Consider the following 14,862-nt stretch of genomic DNA (forward strand, 5'->3'; position numbering starts at 1 on the left):
AAACGTTGTATTCCTCAAAGTAGGCCTATTTTATTCTGATGACAGCTTATCCGCCTTGTTATGGAGGGAGAGTATGAGTGCGCTGGTTACTCTCACCTGTTGGTGTGTGACAGGCACAACTCCTATGTAGGCATGAAGAAAAACAGCTGCTGCCTCATGGCTGGTGGATAAATCCTCCAGGAGATATTGTATCCAGCTGGCGCAGCCCACCTACGTGTTTATCCAACTGAATACAGCTTACCCCCTTTGGCATTCTCTCAAGCAGCTTCATCAGGTAGTCACCTTGCTTGGCTTCCAATGAACAGGTATGAGTTCATTTGTGGAATCACTGGCCTTCAGAAAGCGTTTGCGACCATCAGGTGTTGTTTGTAGGAGCAGTTTTAGTACACAGTCCCAAACAATGCTGAGCCCAGTTCCATAACATTCTAAGCCATGATATGACAAGAACTACTGAACTAAGAGAAAAACACTGCCCATTATTATTTAAGACATGAAGGTCAGTCATACAGGAAAATTACTAGAACTTGAAGGTATCTTCAAGTGCAGGTATGAAAATCATCAATTACTATGATGAAACATGTTCTCATGAGGACTTTCCCAGGAAAGGAAGAACAGGAATTACCTCTGCTGCAGAAGATAAGTTCATCAGAGTTTTCAGCCTCAGAAACCGCAAATTGACAAGACCCCAGATAACAGCTTTCATAGATGATGTACAGGCATCAAGTAGCAGACACATCTCAACATCAAATGTCCAGAGGAGACATTGAGAATCAGGCCATTATGGTCAAATTTCTATAAAGAAGCCACTACTGAGGACTTCAAACATAAGACACTAGTTTGGCAAAGAAACACAAGAACTGGACATTATATCAGTAGAAATCAATATTGTGGTCTGATGAATCAAAAGTTGAGATTTTTGGCACAAACTGCCTTGTCTTTGTGAGGCGAAGAAAAGGTGAGTGGATGGTTTCTACATGTGTGGTGGCTACCGAGAAACATGGCGGTGGAGGTGTGATGATGTTGTTTTGCTTTGCTGTTGACGATTTATTCCAAATCCAAGGCATTCCATCCTCTCTGATTTTCACTTAGAGGGACAATCATTTGTGTTGTAGCAGGACAATGACCTAAACCACACCTGCAGGGTCTGCAAGTGCTATGTGACAAAGAAGGTGAAGGGTGGATCTGCGTCAGATGACATGGCCTCCACAATGATACAATCTCAACCCAATTGAGAGGGAGGGAGTTGAGTTGAACCGCAGAGTGAAGGCAAAGCAGCCAACAAATGCTTAGAAGCTCTGGGAACTCTTTTGAGATTGAAAGCCATTCCAGGTGACCTTCTAATGAAGCTGCTAGTGAGAATGCCAACTGGTGTGTAAAGCAGTTATCAAAGTAAAAGAATCTAAAGTTTAACACATATTCTGTTTTTTGCTTTCAAAATAAAGCATATTACATACCATCCTAATAATCAAAGCAATAGCGTATGGGTTCAAACAAAACAGAAAAAATACAGATGCTTTTATTAATCCAATGAAGAATAAGGAAGGCAGTAGTGCCCAGAAATAAGAAGCTTATGTTGTTCACCTGCTCAGCTAGTAACTGCTGTTGTTGCTGTCTCTGCTCCCTGAGAAACTGCTGCTTCTGCTGCTCCATCGCATGTAGCTGAGCTCGTTGCTCTATAAGCATCTGTTTCATCATTGCGGCTTGAGGCTGGCTAGGCATGAAGCCTGGCGCCCCTGGGTTCCCACTTGCTCCTGGCACAGACTGTTGCATGGGCCCAGCAGGTCTTGACATCCCAACTGTATTCTGTTCCTGTAGGAAATAATGAGATATCTATGATTATCTATGATTATTGACTTAAACAAAACAGTGTTTTCAACCATAATATTGTTATTGTTGATATTTATGGTGTAAAAATCACTGATATCATAGTACAGGCTTGTACAAATGTGAAGTATAAGAAGAGTAAACGAAGAGCAATATTAGACTTCTATCATAATACAACAGTTTGGTAAAAACAAGACTTTGGATTTTGTACATTTTTTACCTCAAACAATCAGAATAATTCCTGGTATACACATAAGTTAACGACACCTACTAAGACTAATATATTTTACACCACAATGGAGACAGAGTGAAGTTATTAAAAGGCATACGCTTCATAATAAAGTTGCCACACTTGGACCTCTGAAATAGAATGGAAAATGTAATCTGTGGCTAATTTACACATCCTTCTTGGAGGAAACGCGTACATGTATATGCCCCTAATACCATACATGGAGGAGAGGACTGTTTATGTAAGGCAATCCCTTTAATTGTTGGGATCCTCCAATACAAGATTGACCCTTCTTATGTATAAGAAATATTGTATCCTCACTTCAGTACCACTTGCTCCAATTCATCCTATTGGTTCTACTTAAACAACCCCTTTAAATATAATTGTACCATGAACTAAAATGTAATAACCATAGAAACGTATTTATTCCTCTTTGGTCGTCAACCACACATAGGATAATAAATCACACCACTAAAGTAACAAACTCACACAGTAATGACTAAATAACATATGTGGACGCTATTGTTAAAAGGAAGGTAATTAGCCAGAACTATCTGTATTAAACACAATTCATCAAGGCTTGTATATAAAAGGGTAGTCCCCTAGTGAACAGCCCCATAATAAAATACAATCGCTTAAAGGGGTACTCCGGGGAGATGAAAAAATATTATTGTAATGGTTATCCCTTCATAAACTGTTAGAATAACATGAATAGTGTTGTTTTCCACCCTAACACTATCTGTATCCTGTGTGATGATGTAGCTGCTCCTCACTGCTCCCCCTCACTTATGGGACATTTTTTGTCTCCCCAGAGGACTCCATTAATTGGAAATATACTGTGAAGATGGTCATCAGTCATCAATTAGTGGCAAAAATTGATGAAAAGACAAGAAAACAACTGATCTGAGAGGCTGCCAAGAGGCCTACAGCAACATTAAAGGAGCTGCAGGAATTTCTCGCAAGCATTGGTTGTGTACTGTATTGTGACAGTAATCTCTGATATGTTTCATATGTCTGGCCTGTGAGGTAAGGTGACTAGATGGAAACAGTCTCGGATATGTTTTGCCAAATCCTTGATTCAGTCTGCAAAAAGTAATATGGTATGTTCTAACGTAACCAGGTTGAATCTTTGGCCATAATTCCAAAAGATATGGTTGACACAAAGCCATCACCAAAAGAACACCATATCCACAGTGTAGCATGATGGAAGCAGCATTATGTTTTGGGGCTGTTATTTTCAAAAGCTGGAACTTTAGTCAAGGTGAAAGAAAATTTGAACAGTTCCAAATATCAGTCAATTTTGCATCAAAACCACCAGGTCTCTGCTAAAAATCTGAAGATGAAGGGTATTTCACCTTTCAGCACTACAATGACCCTATGCATACCTCCAAATCTTTAAAAGAACTGCTATGGAAGAAGATCAATATTTTTCGATGCCTCAACCGAAGCCCAGACCTGAATCAAATTCAAATTAGGTGGGTGACCTGAATAGGAGCTCTACAACAAAGAAAACTGAGCAACAATTGCTAATTCTAGAAGTGCCATGCTGATAGACTCTTACCCAAAAAGACAACGCTATCTTAAATTCAAAGGGTCATTATGATACTCATGTGAACGCCTGCTCGTGGCCAGCATTCATAGGAGAGCTTAATTTCTGCTATACATTGCAGTGCTGAAACAGGCAGTCAGATTATCGCAAGTTCCATGCCTCCTATGGGAACTATTAAATAAAGTAAAAAGTAAAATAAAAAGTTTTAAAAATATGAACAAAAAAAAAAAGTAAGTTCAAATCGTCCCCCTTTTGCCCCTTTAAAAATAAAACAATTAAAAAAACAACAACTTATCACTGTGTTCAGAAATATCTGATTTATCAAAATATAAAATACATTTTCCAGGTCAGTTTTACCATATAGTGAAAGTGGTAGATAGAAGAAAAAAAAACCACAATGGAATTGCCTTTTTTTTTTGCAATTTCACTGCACTAGGATTTTTTTCTCGATGTCCAGTACACTATATAGTAAAATCAATGGTGCCATTCAAAAGTACAACGCAAAAAACAAGCCCTAGTATGGCTATAGTAAAGAAAAAAGTTACGGTTCTGGGAACAAAGGGAGCAAAAAAGCAAAAAATAAATAAAAAATGGCCTGGGGGTTTAAGGGCTTAAGTACTTTGATGAATTGGAGCCTCAGTATGCACATACCCTGAAGGTGGCCGAAAAGGAAGTCACCCTGAAAAAACACGTCTCAGTAAGGGCACATTCCTCCTCATTCCATCCTTCCCTAACCCAATGGCAGGCGGACATGTTTCTTGTAGTATTGTCTGTCGTCTGACAAGACAAAGCCCAATATTTGGAGCGGTTTTCTCTTGTGATTTGGGCCAATCTTCTATGAAAACTACCACTGTACAATAGTATTTACTACAAGGAGGTTTCCTCTAAAACATCTTCATTGAACTTTGGCAGATTGAGTCAGGATTATTCAAGGAAAGCCTATTATGTGCAGTATAATAGCTGTGATTTTCCTGCATTAAAACTTCAGTTGCTGCTAATTTGCTGGACAACTAACTTGAAATTAGTTCCAGTATAACAAAGGATTGTAATGTGAAATGGTGAATTAAAGAGACCTTTGTCTCGGCCGCATTAATACATTTTTATCAGCCGAGGAGACAGCCTGTCATTTAACAACTGCTTATCTTTAATTTCCCAAGGGCACAACATCTACACTATATTATGATTTTTAATCTAGCAGCAGCTCGCTCTTCTAGCTGGTCTCCCGGTTTACATGTCTAAAATATGCTCAGGCCTAGGACATCTAATAAAAGATGATACGTCAGCCCTCCCATCCAATCCAGCGCTCAGAGCCACATGCTAAATGCCCCCTCTGAACCAGTAATGAGGTGTTCCTCCCAATGAGGCTTAATGGTGTCTATCCAAGGAGGGCTGCATGTGTCCTCCAGGCACTGACATAGCCAAGTGATCCTTGGTGCCGGCGATGGGTATGTGAAGGGCTGCTAGGATCATACAGACGTGCGTCACTCCTGTGCTATCTAGCACTCACACTATGGCAGTGCAGCCTTTTAGATGGGATTTATGCTACATTAAGTCAATATGAACTGAATGACTTCAGCTTCTACAAACAGTCCACGGCATCTGCTCTGTGCTGTCATTAAGGTATGCTGCCCTACAGTAATAACTCTGAACAGTCCCATTTGGTCAGTCATTGTGTATGCATTAGTTTAAGTAAGACTAGTAAAGACACCAAAATACTTCATTAACCAACAAATAGGGTGTGGAACACATCTATCACCTCTCTATTTATCTAATATCTGTCTACCTGATATCTATCAATCAATAATATATTTACTATTTACATCTATTGATTAATCTATCTAATATATGTCTATCTGATATCTAATATCTATCAATCATCTATTTTCCATAGATCCATCATTCTAATTAATTCTGTCTATCTACTTACGTGATATCTACGCGAAGCACGATGGCTCAGTGGTTAGCACTGTAAGTTGCAGCACTGGGTCCTGGGTTCAAATCCCACCAAGGACAACATCTGCAAGGAGTTTGTATGTTCTCCTTGTGTGTTTCCTCCAGGTTCAATGGTTTTCTCCCACACTCCAAAGACATACTGATACAGAATCCAGATGGAATAAATCAGTAGGGACGGTGATCATGATGTCTGTAACGTGCTCTGGAATTATAGGGCTAGTCCTATCTTAAGCTACAAATCTGCACTCACTGTATGTGCAGACTGGAGAATCCTCACATCAAGAGTACTATACATTGTAAAGTGTGCGGGGAGCAGGCGGTCATGTGACCGCAAAGATCTGATTTGCATACTTCCGGGCACATTTAGATTAACCCCTTCATGACCCAGCCTATTTTGACCTTAAAGACCTTGCCGTTTTTTGCAATTCTGACCAGTGTCCCTTTATGAGGTAATAACTCAGGAACGCTTCAATGGATCCTAGCGGTTCTGAGATTGTTTTTTCGTGACATATTGGGCTTCGTGTTAGTGGTAAATTTAGGTCAATAAATTCTGTGTTTATTTGTGATAAAAACAGAAATTTGGCGAAAATTTTGAAAATTTCGCAATTTTCACATTTTGAATTTTTATTCTGTTAAACCAGAGAGTTATGTGACACAAAATAGTTAATAAATAACATTTCCCACACGTCTACTTTATATCAGCACAATTTTGGAAACAAAATATTTTTTTGCTAGGAAGTTATAAGGGTTAAAATTTGACCAGCGATTTCTCATTTTTACAACGAAATTTACAAAACCATTCTTTTTAGGGACCACCTCACATTTGAAGTCAGTTTGAGGGGTCTATATGGCTGAAAATACCCAAAAGTGACACCATTCTAAAAACTGCACCCCTCAAGGTGCACAAAACCACATTCAAGAAGTTTATTAACCCTTCAGGTGCTTCACAGCAGCAGAAGCAACATGAAAGGAAAAAATGAACATTTAACTTTTTAGTCACAAAAATGATTTTTCAGCAACAATTTTTTTATTTTCCCAATGGTAAAAGGAGAAACTGAACAACGAAAGTTGTTGTCCAATTTGTCCTGAGTACGCTGATACCTCATATGTGGGGGTAAACCACTGTTTGGGCGCACGGCAGGGCTTGGAAGGGAAGGAGCGCCATTTGACTTTTTGAATGAAAGATTGGCTGCACTCTTTAGCGGACACCATGTCACGTTTGGAGAGCACCCGTGTGCCTACAAATTGGAGCTCCCCCACAAGTGACCCCATTTTGGAAACTAGATGCCCCAAGGAACTTATCTAGATGCATAGAGAGCCCTTTAAACCCCCAGGTGCTTCACAAATTGATCCGTAAAAATGAAAAAGTACTTTTTTTTCACAAAAACTTTTTTTAGCCTCAATTTTTTCATTTTCACATGGACAACAGGATAAAATGGATCCTAAAATTTGTTGGGCAATTTCTCCTGACTACACCGATACCTCACATGTGGAGGTAAACCACTGTTTGGGCACATGGTAAGGCTCGGAAGGGAAGGAGTGCCATTTGACTTTTTGAATGAAAAATTATCTCCATCGTTAGCGGACACCATGTCGCGTTTGGAGAGACCCTGTGTGCCTAAACATTGGAGCTCCCCCACAAGTGACCCAATTTTGGAAACTGGACCCCCCAAGGAACTTATCTAGATGCCTAGTGAGCCCTTTAAACCCCCAGGTGCTTCACAAATTGATCCGTAAAAATGAAAAAGTACTTTTTTTTCACAAAAAATTTGTTTTCGCCTCAATTTTTTCATTTTCACATGGGCAATAGGATAAAATGGATCCTAAAATTTGTTGTGCAATTTCTCCCGAGTACGCCGATACCTCATATGTGGGGATAAACCACTGTTTGGGCACACGGCAGGGCTCGGCAGGGAAGGCGCGCCTTTTGACTTTTTGAATGGAAAATTAGCTCCAATTGTTAGCGGACACCATGTCGCGTTTGGAGAGCCCCTGTGTGCCTATGCATTGGAGCTCCCCCACAAGTGACCCCATTTTGGAAACTAGACCCCCCAAGGAACTTATCTAGATGCATACTGAGCACTTTAAACCCCCAGGTGCTTCACAGAAGTTTATAATTCAGAGCCATGAAAATAAAAAATAATTTTTCTTTTCTCAAAAATGATTTTTTAGCCTGGAATTTCCTATTTTGCCAATGGTAATAGGAGAAATTGGACCACAAATGTTGTTGTCCAGTTTGTCCTGAGTACGCAGATACCCCATATGTGGGGGTAAACCACTGTTTGGGCGCACGGCAGGGCTCAGAAGGGAAGGCACGCCATTTGGCTTTTTAAATGGAAAATTAGCTCCAATCATTAGCGGACACCATGTTGCGTTTGGAGAGCCCCTGTGTGCCTAAACATTGGAGATCCCCCACAAATGACCCCATTTTGGAAACTAGACCCCCAAAGGAACTAATCTAGATGTGTGGTGAGCACTTTGAACCCTCAAGTGCTTCACAGAAGTTTATAACACAGAGCCAAGAAAATAAAAAATAAAATTTCTTTTCTCAAAAATGATTTTTTAGCCCGCAATTTTTTATTTTCCCAAGGGTAACAGGAGAAATTTGACCCTAAAAGTTGTTGTTCAGTTTCTCCTGAGTACGCTGATACCCCATATGTGGGGGTAAACCACTGTTTAGGCACATGCTGGGGCTCGGAAGTGAAGTAGTGACGTTTTGAAATGCAGACTTTGATGGAATGCTCTGCGGGCGTCACGTTGCGTTTGCAGAGCCCCTGAATGTGGCTAAACAGTAGAAAACCCCCACAAGTGACCCCATTTTGGAAACTAGACACCCCAAGGAACTTATCTAGATGTGAGGTGAGCACTTTGAACCCCCAAGTGCTTCACAGAAGTTTATAACGCAGAGCCGTGAAAATAATAAATACGTTTTCTTTCCTCAAAAATAATTTTTTAGCCCAGAATTTTTTATTTTCCCAAGGGTTACAGGAGATATTGGACCACAAAAGTTGTTGTCCAGTTTCTCCTGAGTAAGCTGATACCCCATGTGTGGGGGTAAACCACTGTTTGGGCACACATCGGGGCTCAGAAGGGAAGTAGTGACTTTTGAAATGCAGACTTTGATGGAATGGTCTGCGGGCATTACGTTGCGTTTGCAAAGCCCCTGGTGTGCCTAAACAGTAGAAACCCCCCACAAGTGACCCCATTTTGGAAACTAGACCCCCCAAGGAACTTATCTAGATATGTGGTGAGCACTTTGAACCCCCAAGTGCTTCACAGATGTTTACAACGCAGAGCCGTGAAAACAAAAAATCATTTTTCTTTCCTCAAAAATAATGTTTTAGCAAGCAATTTTTTATTTTCTCAAGGGTAACAGGAGAAATTGGACCCCAATAATTGTTGCGCAGTTTGTCCTGAGTATGCTGGTACCCCATATGTGGGGATAAACCACTGTATGGGCACACGTCGGGGCTCGGAAGTGAGGGAGCACCATTTGACTTTTTGAATACAAGATTGGCTGGAATCAATGGTGGCGCCATGTTGCGTTTGGAGACCCCCTGATGTGCCTAAACAGTGGAAACCCCTCAATTCTAACTCCAACACACCCCTAACCCTTATCCCAACTGTAGCCGTAACCCTAACCACAACCCTAACCCCAACCACAACCCTAATTCCAACCCAACCCTAACCCTAAGGCTATGTGCCAACGTTGCGGATTCGTATGAGATTTTTCAGCACCATTTTTGAAAAATCCGCGGGTAAAAGGCACTGCGTTTTACCTGCGGATTTACCGCGGATTGCCAGTGTTTTTTGTGCGGATTTCACCTGCGGATTCCTATTGAGGAACAGGTGTAAAACGCTGCGGAATCCGCACAAAGAATTGACATGCTGCGGAAAATACAACGCAGCGTTTCCGCGCGGTATTTTCCGCACCATGGGCACAGCGGATTTGGTTTTCCATATGTTTACATGGTACTGTAAACCTGATGGAACACTGCTGCGAATCCGCAGCGGCCAATCCGCTGCGGATCCGCAGCCAAATCCGCACCGTGTGCACACAGCCTAAATTCTAAAGGTATGTGCACATGCTGCGGAAAACGCTGCGGATCCGCAGCAGTTTCCCATGAGTTTACAGTTCAATGTAAACCTATGGGAAACAAAAATCGCTGTACACATGCTGCAGAAAAACTGCACGGAAACGCAGCGGTTTACATTCCGCAGAATGTCACTTCTTTCTGCGGATTCCGCAGCGGTTTTACAACTGCTCCAATAGAAAATCGCAGTTGTAAAACCGCAGTGAAATGCGCAGAAAAACCGCGGTAAATCCGCGATAAATCCACAGCGGTTTAGCCCTGCGGATTTTTCAAATCCTCTGTGGAAAAATCCGCAGAGGACCAGAATACGTGTGCACATCCCGAACCCTAACCCTACCCCTAACCCTACCCCTACCCCTAACCCTACCCCTAACCCTACCCCTAACCCTAGTTCTTACCCCAACATTAGTGGAACAAAAAAAAAAAATTCTTTATTTTTTTTTTATTGTCCCTACCTATGGGGTTGACAAAGGGGGGGGGGGTCATTTACTATTTTTTTTATTTTGATCACTGAGATAGGTTATATCTCAGTGATCAAAACTCACTTTGGAACGAATCTGCGCCCGCCATTTTGGAAGATGGCGGCGCCCAGGAAAGAAGACGGACGGACCCCGGGAGGCTAGGTAAGTATAAGGGGTGGGAGATCAGGGCACGGGGGGGAGGGGGGGGGCGTCGGAGCACGGAGGGTGGATCGGAGCACGGGGGGGTGGATCGGAACACGGGGGGTGGATTGGAGCACGGGGTGGGGGATCGCTGTGCGGGGGGGTGGATCGGAGCACGGGGGAATTTGATTGGAGCACGGGGGGTGTGATTGGAGCACGGGGGGAGCGGACAGGAGGACGGGGGAGCGGAGCACAGGACGGAGGGGAGCGGACCACAGATCGGGGGGCTGGAGGGCGATCGGTGGGGTGGGGGCACAAGTGTTTCCAGCCATGGCCGATGATATTGCAGCATCGGCCATGGCTGGATTGTAATATTTCACCAGTTTTTTAGGTGAAATATTACAAATCGCTCTGATTGGCAGTTTTACTTTCAACAGCCAATCAGAGCGATCGTAGCCACGGGGGGGGGGGAAGTTAACCCTTTCACCCGATCTGCAGGGACGCGATCATTCTGTGACACAGCATATGCGTCACAGGTCGGATTGGCACCGACTTTCATGACGGATACGCTGTCACAGGTTGGGAAGGGGTTAAACTGTATCGCTCACTCACACTTGCATTAAGGGAGGCAGTGCCCATCTAGTGGAGACGTGATCCCATACTAGAGGGCACACGCCCAGCGCCAGGACCAGAGAATACGCACAGTGACAACCGCTTTAATGGCACAATATAAATGAGTAAAAACAAATACAATTTCTATTTGTATAATGTTAGCCCCCCCGCGTTTGATGAGAAGAAATATAGCGGGGGTCTCATGTCCTCATAGACCCCCCCTTTAGTGCAAATGTTATTTAAAGTTAATTTCGGTTCATTTTAATGTTTTATTAAGGCTGGAGCTTTGATTGGCTCTGAGTCTTTTAAACCGGTTTTAACCTGCTTTTTTGCGCGCTCCTTTTATGGCAATCTGATTGGCCACAAGCGTTTTGGCGTTTTTTTTTTGCGGCATATAACCCCCCCTGCTCTTCCCGGGTTACCTCAGTTGCTGGCGCAAGAAGAAAAGAAGAGTCCACCCTCCCCCCCTTATTTATTTATTTTATTGTCGTGAGGTTTTGCTTGTGGGAAAAAGTCACTCAGTTATGGGTGGATTTGGTCATTTGGAAATTTATGGTTGTTGGAAATATGTTATTTGGATGTTTATTTATTGGAGAATTTTTAAAGGTATTTATGTAACCCTATATAAAACCTCACGGCCATTTTTATGCCAACTTAATTGTGTATGTGTCTTTATTTGGGGTATGGGTCTTATGTGGACATGTTTACCGATAACTACAGAGGCTTGCAAAAGTATTCACCTCTTCGCATGTTTTGCTACCTCACAACCTGAAATTGCACAGTTTTTTTTTTAAGGTTTGCATCAGTTCGTGTAAAGAACACGCCTACAACTGTGAACATTTGGTTTTCTTTTTATTGAGAAACAAACAGCAAATATCACAAATTAACTGAAAAATTCAATGTGCATAACTATTCACCCTCCTAAAGTCAGTATTTTGTAGAGCCTCCTTCTGCGGCCATTACAGCTGTGAGTGGCTTTGGATAAGTCTCTATGAGCTTTCCACAGCTTGCCACTGTGTTTTTTGCCAATTCCTCAAGGCAAAACTGCTCCAGCTCCTTCTAGTTAGATTGTTTCCTATGGTGATCTGCAATCTTCAAGTCAGACCACAGATTCTCAAATGGATTAAAGTCTGGCCTTTGACTCTTAAACCAGGAGAACCTCCATCCCAGGCTCAAATCACTGACAGACTAAAACAGGTTTTGCTCAAGAATATCCCTGTATTTTGCAGCATCCATCGTTTCCTCGACTCGGACCATTTTCCCTCTTTCTGCTACAAAAAACATCCCCTCAGCATGATGCTACCTACACGTTTCACTGTGGGCATGGTATTCATGGGGTGATGAGCTGTGTTGGTTTGGATCCAGACACAGCGTTTACCTTGGTGGCCAAAACGTTCAATTTTGGTCTCATCTGACCAAAAAACCTTCGTCCATACATTTGGGGAGTCTCCCACATGTCATTTGGCAAACACAAAATGAGCCTTACAATTGCTATGTGTAAGTAAAGGCTTTTTTCTGCCCACTCTTCCATAAAGACAACCGCTATGGAATTTACGGCTCATTGTGGTCGTATTGACAGATATCCAGTCTCTGCTTGGGAACTCTGCAGCTTCTTCAGTTTTACCTTTGGTCCCTGTGCTGCCTCTCTGATTAATGCCTATCTTTCCCAGGATGAGAATTTTGGCAGGCAGCCCTTCGTCTTCATAGTATAATTTGGTTAGTGGTGCCTCTTGCTTAATGGTGTTGCATCCTCTGTGACCTTTCAGAAAAGGTGTGTATACCCTGACAGACCATGTGATACTTAGATTGCACACAGGTGAGCTTCCTTTCACTAAGAATGTGACTTATGAAGGAATTTGTAAAAAGAGAACTATGCACCAGTTGCTGAAAATAAGCAATGTTCACTGGTTCACACCTCAATATGCCTCCTTAGGATCTCTGTAGGGTGGTGCATTCACATAGGTAACATCAAGGTAAATCATAAGAAATTGAAAGAATTGGAGCACTCACCCAGATTCTTCTTGATGTACAATTTTATTCCATGGTAAAAAGTGACATCAAACCATATTATAGTGTGGAGTGCAGGTAGCAGGGGAGCTATGCAGATGAGAGAGCGTGACGGACTACGGCCATTTCATGTGGACCCGTAGAGTGCTCCAATTCTTTTACTTTCTTATGATTTACTTTAACTTATGAAGGCAATTGCTTGTAGCAGAATTTTTTAAGGGCTTCATGGCAAAAGGGGTGAATACATATGCACATGCCAATTTTCAGTTATTTGAGCCCATAAATTTAATTTCTGCCTATATTTTTCCCACTTCACCAACTTAGAATATTTAGTGCTGATGCATCACACACAATTACGGATTACAACAATATTTAAACAGAGGTTATGATGTAACATAATAGGTAAAAAGCAAAGGGAGTGAATACTTTCCCAAGCCACTGTATTTAACATTTATTATGTATCTCATGTCTAATTTCTCTTCGTTATGTATATAATAAAGTATCATTTTATCATCTACACTACTGTTCCAAAGTTTAGGGTCACTTAGAAATTTCCTTATTTTGGAAAGAAAAGCACAGTTTTTTCCAATGAAGCTAACATTATATGATTCAGAAATACACTCTTTACATTGTTAATGTGGTAAATGACTATTCTGGCTGCAAACGTCTGGTTTGTCATGCAATATTTTCATGGGTGTATAGAGGCCCATTTCCAACAACCATTACTACAGTGTTCTTATGGTACTTTGTGTTTGCTAACTGTGTAAGAAGGCTAATGGATGGTTAGAATACCCTTGTGCAAGTATATTAGCACAGCTGAAAACTGTTTGGCTGATTAGAGAACCTATAAACCTGACCTTTGAGCTAGTTGAGAATCTGGAGCATTACATTTGTTGGTTCCATTACACTCTCAAAATGGCCAGAAAAAAAGAACTTTCATGTGAAACTCGACAGTCTATTCTTGCTCTTAGCAATGAAAGCTATTCCATGCGAGAAATTGCCAAGAAACTGAAGATTTCCTACAACGGTGTGTACTATTCCCTCAGAGGCGAGCACAAACAGGCTCTAACCAGAGTAGAAAGAGAAGTGGGAGGCTCCGCTGCACAATTGAGCAACAAGACAAGTACATTAGAGTCTGTAGTTTGAGAAATCGACGCCTCACAGGTCCTCAACTGGAAGCTTCTTTAAATAGTACACGCAAAACGCCAGTGTCAACGTCTACAGTGAAGAGGCAACTCCGGGATTCTGGCCTTCAGGATAGAGTGGTTAAAAAAAGCCATATCTGAGACTGGCTAATAAAAGGAAAAGATTAATATGGGCAAAAGAACACAGACATTGGACAGAGGAAGATTGGAAAAAAAAGTGTTATGGACAGACGAATCCAAGTTTGAGGTGTTTGGACCACACAGGAGAACATTTGTGAGACGAAGGACAAATGAAAAGATGCTGGAAGAGTGCCTGACGCCATCTGTCAGGCATGGTGGAGGTAATGTCATGGTCTGGAGTTGCTTTGGTGCTGGTAAAGTGGGAGATTTGTACAAGGTAAATGGGATTTTGAATGAGGAAGGCTATCACTCCATTTTGCAATGCCATGCCATACTCTGTGGACAGCGCTTGATTGGAGCCAATTTCATTCTACAACAGGACAATGACCCAAAGCACACCTCCAAATTATGCAAGAACTATTTAGGGAAGAAGCAGGCAGCTGGCATTCTATCTGTAATGGAGTGGCCAGCGCAGTCACCAGATCTCAACCCCATTGAGCTGTTGTGGGAGCAGCTTGAAAGTATGGTACACAAACATCAAGCCAAAACAACTTGTGGGAGGGGCTTCTGGTAGCATGGGGTGAAATTTCTCCAGATTATCTCAGCAAATTAACTGCTAGAATGTCAAAGGTCTGCAATACTGTAATTGCTGCAAAGGGAGCATTCTTTGACAAAAGTAAAGTTTGAAGGAGAAAATTATTATTTCAAATAAAAAATCTTTTTTTCA

General features: G+C 41.8%; 1 protein-coding gene across 1 annotated transcript in view; it reads right to left on the reverse strand.

The window, feature by feature from the left end:
- Positions 1-14,862, reverse strand: part of MAML3 (mastermind like transcriptional coactivator 3) — a 419,942-nt gene that overhangs the window by 21,448 nt on the left and 383,632 nt on the right. Inside the window, exon 3 of the mRNA XM_069743974.1 lies at positions 1,582-1,809. Coding sequence (XP_069600075.1) covers positions 1,582-1,809 — 228 coding nt within the window. The remainder of the gene's footprint in view (positions 1-1,581; positions 1,810-14,862) is intronic.

Source organism: Ranitomeya imitator, chromosome 1, assembly GCF_032444005.1.
Source record: "Ranitomeya imitator isolate aRanImi1 chromosome 1, aRanImi1.pri, whole genome shotgun sequence".
In the NCBI taxonomy this organism is placed as follows: domain Eukaryota; kingdom Metazoa; phylum Chordata; class Amphibia; order Anura; family Dendrobatidae; genus Ranitomeya; species Ranitomeya imitator.